At 49.6% G+C, this 5,088-nt stretch overlaps 1 protein-coding gene across 1 annotated transcript in view; it reads right to left on the bottom strand.

Annotated features, from left to right (window-relative positions):
- LOC122542551 (SH2 domain-containing adapter protein F-like) overlaps positions 1-3,074 on the bottom strand; it is a 149,966-nt gene extending 146,892 nt beyond the window's left edge. Inside the window, exon 1 of the mRNA XM_043680419.1 lies at positions 2,474-3,074. Coding sequence (XP_043536354.1) covers positions 2,474-2,866 — 393 coding nt within the window. The 5' untranslated portion in view covers positions 2,867-3,074. The remainder of the gene's footprint in view (positions 1-2,473) is intronic.
- Between the last annotated feature and the right edge of the window lie 2,014 nt (positions 3,075-5,088).

Raw genomic sequence — 5,088 nt, 5'->3', positions numbered from 1 at the left:
CATTTCCAAAGCCCCTCCCCCAAGTCCCTCCTCCCTACCTTTTATCTTAGCCTGCTGGACACACTTTCCTCATTCCTGAAGAAGGGCTTATGCCCGAAACGTCGATTCTCCTGTTCCTTGGATGCTGCCTGACCTGCTGCGTTTTTCCAGCAACACATTTTCAGCCCCACTAGTACTGTACCCCAGCATTATACAACAACAGACCTGTCTCCACCAGTACTGTACCACATTGTTATATTGACATACCTGTCCCCACCAGTACTGTACCCGTGTTATACAGTAACAGACCTGTCCACCACCACTAGTACTATACCCCAGTGTTATACACTGACAGACCTGTCCCCCACCACTAGTACTATACCCCAGTGTTATACACTGACAGACCTGTCCCCACCAGTACTGTACCCCAGTGTTATACAGTGACAGACCTGTCCCCACCAGTACTATACCCCAGTGTTATACAGGGACAGACTTCTATCCACTGGGACTTCAGCCCACTACCTGCTTAATGAATCTGCTCCAGATACTCACTTGAAAGTTTTTTTTTGTAATTGCTTTCCATCAACGTCTCTCACAGTTGATGGTGGATTAATTCCACACTAGAGAGTTAATGATCACAATGAAATCACTTCATGTTAATTTTCGAAGAACAGAGGAGCAACCACCCACACGATGTGCTGGCCATTTCTGATTCCTTTACAAAACTGACCCTGTACTCAACCTTTAAACAAGAACAGAGATAACCTCAACCAACATCATTGTCATCTGCAGGTTTCCAAACCTATACTTTGCAGAGAGAGAACTGCAGTGAACACAAACTGAAACCAAGAGCACTTTTTGTAAGTGAGAGACAGTGGCTGTAGCCTGCAATTTGCAGGATTGGGGAAGAAAATATCAGTAGCTCTTTACCCCTGGGTTTTTTTTAAACACAGTTTAACATTCTCTCCCTAGAGTCAGGCCAAATTTGGAAGGACTGATCTGTTCACACAAGACTGGGCGTTTTTCCAAGCTGACATGGTACAAGAGTCTCACCACAAACCAGCACGCTCTGCTGAAAATCACAAGCAAGATATTTCACAACACAAACCAAGGGGAGCTTTCAATTTGTTCTGGGGGTATGGGAGAAGAACAATCCCACTGTGAATTCATCACGGTCAGAGTCAGCAACTTATCAACTGTGGTTAACCTCGAGAAGTTAAGGAATGGAGTTGGCGGGGGGGTGGGGGAGAGAAGAGGCAGCATTCTTGATGTCCTATCCAGTGACCCCTCCATCAAACCCCAAAGATACCATTCACCCTGCTTCCTATGTGGGGCACAGTCAGTGAACAACCCCTGATCTTTAGTATGGACAAAGTCAGAAGTCACACAAACACCAGGTTATAGTCCAACAGGTTTATTTGAAATCACAAGCTTTCGGAGTGCTGCCCCTTCAGCTATAACTGAGTATCGTGTGACTTATGACTTTGTCCACCCCAGTCCAACACTGCCACCTCCACATTCAGTTTGGTCATGCAGCAAGATCAAGGTCATTTGTGATGCTTTCTGTAGTTAAATAGGCTCTCTCCTCCCTTAGCCCCGATTGAGGTGTAATTACACAGTTTACTTGACACGTGCCCATTTGGCCCATCTCAATTGTACCAGCCCTTTGTCAGAGCCAAGCCAAGTGTTCTGCCTCCTCTCCTTGAAAACCTTTATCCCTCACAAGGAAAACAAAACTGGGTAATGAGTTACCAACTCTCAAAATACCAGGAGTGGACCACTCGCTCCCTTGAGTATACTTGCCCATTCAATAAGCTCATGCCTGATCTGATTTCCCCATCTCTGCAAGGAAACAGTGCAAAGCAGCTTCTCTGTTAGAGACATCTCTTCAAAACGCCCTGCTAGATTCTCAGAGGCAAGTGCAAACTAATAAACTCTCACTCCCAAACGAAAACAGTGGTGCTTTCGTTCCCAACCCCCCCGCCCCCAAATAAAAATCCTTTCAGGTCCAGTTCTGAGCTCCCAGGAGCAGCCTCTCTCGCCTTTCCAGAGAGAGGAAACACAAGCTTACACCTGGGAGGAGAGCAAGAGAAAGTTGCGAGGTTTCATACAGCCCTCTGTCTCCTGGGATAAGGGAAATTCAAAGGAATTCGTAAGAAGGTCGAACAGAAGGGGTTGGGGTGGTCAATCTCGAACAGTAGCTCGTACATAATGTGGAGCAGAGAGGTTTCATACAGCCCTCTGTCTCCTGGGATAAGGGAAATTCAAAGGAATTCGTAAGAAGGTCGAACAGAAGGGGTTGGGGGTGGTCAATCTCGAACAGTAGCTCGTACATAATGTGGAGCAGAGTCTTGAGGGACAAAGTATTTCACTCGGAAACAACGTTTGATTTGGAAACAAAAGTATTTCATTTGGAAACAAAAGTATTTCATTTGGAAACAAAAGTGTGGAGTATCTGGGAAACAGTAGGGGACTTTCTGTCTCCCTCTCTCACCTTGTCCTGCTTGTTGTCCTCGGGAGATGTAGCCAACTTGCTGCAGTTTTTCTCGGGGTTTTCCACTTTGATGAGCCGGTGTTTCGGGGAGATGTACTTGAGTTCGGGAGAAGCAGCTTTCTTGGCCGGGTGGTGATGTGGAGAGGAGCCGGCGCCGGGGACTCCAGCCGCGGCTACAGGGGCTGCCCCTGGCCCGGCCGCCTCGGAGCGAAGCCGCTGCAGGCAGCTGGAGCCGCCGGTGTACGGATCCTCGAAGTCCCGCTCCCTCTGCAGCTTGTAAGCGGCCAGGATGTCGGGCTCTGCCCCCGGCCGCGGGCGGTAGTCGGGTTTCGGGGGCTGCGGGGGCCCCTTGCTGCTCCTGAAACCCAGGTGCTCCTTGAACCATTTGGCCATCGCTGCCGCCGCCGCGCATCGCTCTAACCGGGCCGGTCCCGCTCGGCTCCTCACACCGACTGGCTCCAGCTCCAGCTCCGGCTCCGGCTCCGGCTCCCTCCCAGGGCGAGGCACAGAGGAACTTCAGCGCCGCCAGCCGGTACCGTGGGCCCTTACAGCGGCATAGCTCTGCCAGGCACTGGCACCGGGCAGAGGCAGAGACTGGCACCAGGCAGAGGCAGAGAGAGAGAGAGAGAGAGACTAGTACCAGGGAGGAGAGGGGGGAGAGAAGGTACAGCACCAGGCCGCACCAGGGCAGAGGGAGGGAGAGAGGGACTGGCACCAGGGAGGAGAGGGGGGAGGGTCTAGCACCAGGCAGAGGGAGAGGGAGAGAGAGAGAGAGAGAGGGACTGGCACCAGGGAGGAGAGGGAGAGAGAGGGTCTAGCACCAGACAGAGGGAGGGAGAGACAGACAGACAGAGAGAGAAACTGGCACCAGGCAGAGGGAGAGAGACAGACAGACAGACAGACAGAGGGACTGGCAGCAGGGAGGAGAGGGAGAAGGACTGGCACCAGACAGAGAGAGAGACTGGCTTCAGGCAGGGTGAGAGAGAGAGGGACTGACACCATGGAAAGGGAGAGAGAGAGAAAGACAGGCAGCAGGCAGAAATGGACACACTGGCAGCAGAGAGGGCAACGAGAGAGAATAAGCGAGAGACTGACAGTGGAGAGGGGAGATCTAGCAGTGGGGGGGGGAGAAAGACTGGCAGTGGAGAGGGGAGAGACTGGCAGCAGAGAGGGACTGGCAGTGGAGACGTTGAGGCCAGCAGTAAGGAGGTAGACACTGACCCCAGAGAGGGAGAGGGACTGACAGCAAAACATGGTCCTGACAATTCCTCAAATATGAGTTTTTTAACAAAATTATTCATTCACGGGATGAGGATGTCACTGGCTGGACCAGCATTTATTGCCCATCCCTAATTGCCCAGAGGCCAGTTCAGAGTCATCCACATTACTGTGGGTCTGGAGTCACATGTAGGCCAGACCAGGTAAGGATGACAGTTTCCTTCCCTGAAGGGCATTAGTGAACTAGATGGGCTTTTCCAACAATCGATGATGGATTTATGGTCATCGTCAGAATCTTAATTCCAGATATTTATTGTATTTATACATCTCCGTTAATGACCTGAAGGCGATTACTGAGGATTCCTCATTGAGGTGATGAAGCGAATGTGTGTGATCAGCAAGCTCCCCCAAACAGCAATGATGATCAGCTGAAGTGATTGGGATTAAAGGTTGTGCATTGGACTCGGAGTGTGGACAGAATGCCTGCATTTCCCTGCATTAGCGCTGTGACTGTTCTCTGGAGTTGTAATCCATTAGCTGCAAAATGCTTCAGGTCATCCTGAGGTGACAAAAGAGGGGAAACAAAGTCTGTTCTTTCTATCTAACCCATCCTCTCCCAGGCAAAATCAGAGAAGCTATTTTAATGCAAAGTGACAGAGAATGTCAGCTTTAGTAGCAAACCTCGCTATTAGAGGGGCCAGGAGTGAAGAGGCTTTACACTTGTGCAATGTTAGAAATGCAGAAACAATACAGCACAGAAAGAGGCCACTCAGCTCATCATGTCTGTGCTGGCTGAAGAATAGTTACTCATTCTCTTCCACTTGCCAGCACCTGGGTCTGTAGCCTTGCACATTACAGAACTCCAGATGCAGATCCAGTGCCTTTTCAGTGCGTTGGAGATGTTTTCTTTTTGCCTCAAATGTTATGAGGGGACTAATGGAATCGGACCCCAGCTTACAGGCACAGAGGAGAGCAGAGCAACACAAGAACAAACATGAATCCTGTCAACGGCCAAGGGAAAGAACAAATTAAATTAAATTTATTCCGTATTGTGTGGAAGGAAATGGGATTTATAACAGGACAGCAGGGGAATATCTCAGCCTGCTGCAGATAGAGAATCATTCAATCTCCTCATGAAGGACACTTTGAAAAATATCACTGGCTTCTCGGGATTCTGTAATGGGCTCAGTTATCTGTTTTTTTTTCTGTTTCACTGTTTGACTCCAATTTGAGAAAGATTTGTATTTATATTGCATCTCAACATGTTGTTACAGAAGCATGTCCTGTGTTTTGTAAGGGGTGACTGATTGGTGCCAGTTGGGGTTCATTGGGTCCAAACATTGTGGGTTCAAGTTGGAGTCCCCAGTGTTGATCAGAAAACCCAACCACTTGCTGTC

Source organism: Chiloscyllium plagiosum, chromosome 40 (genome assembly GCF_004010195.1).
Source record: "Chiloscyllium plagiosum isolate BGI_BamShark_2017 chromosome 40, ASM401019v2, whole genome shotgun sequence".
In the NCBI taxonomy this organism is placed as follows: Eukaryota; Metazoa; Chordata; class Chondrichthyes; order Orectolobiformes; family Hemiscylliidae; genus Chiloscyllium; species Chiloscyllium plagiosum.
Note: the sequence above shows the minus strand (reverse complement) of the source record. Positions and strands in the feature narration are given on the sequence as shown.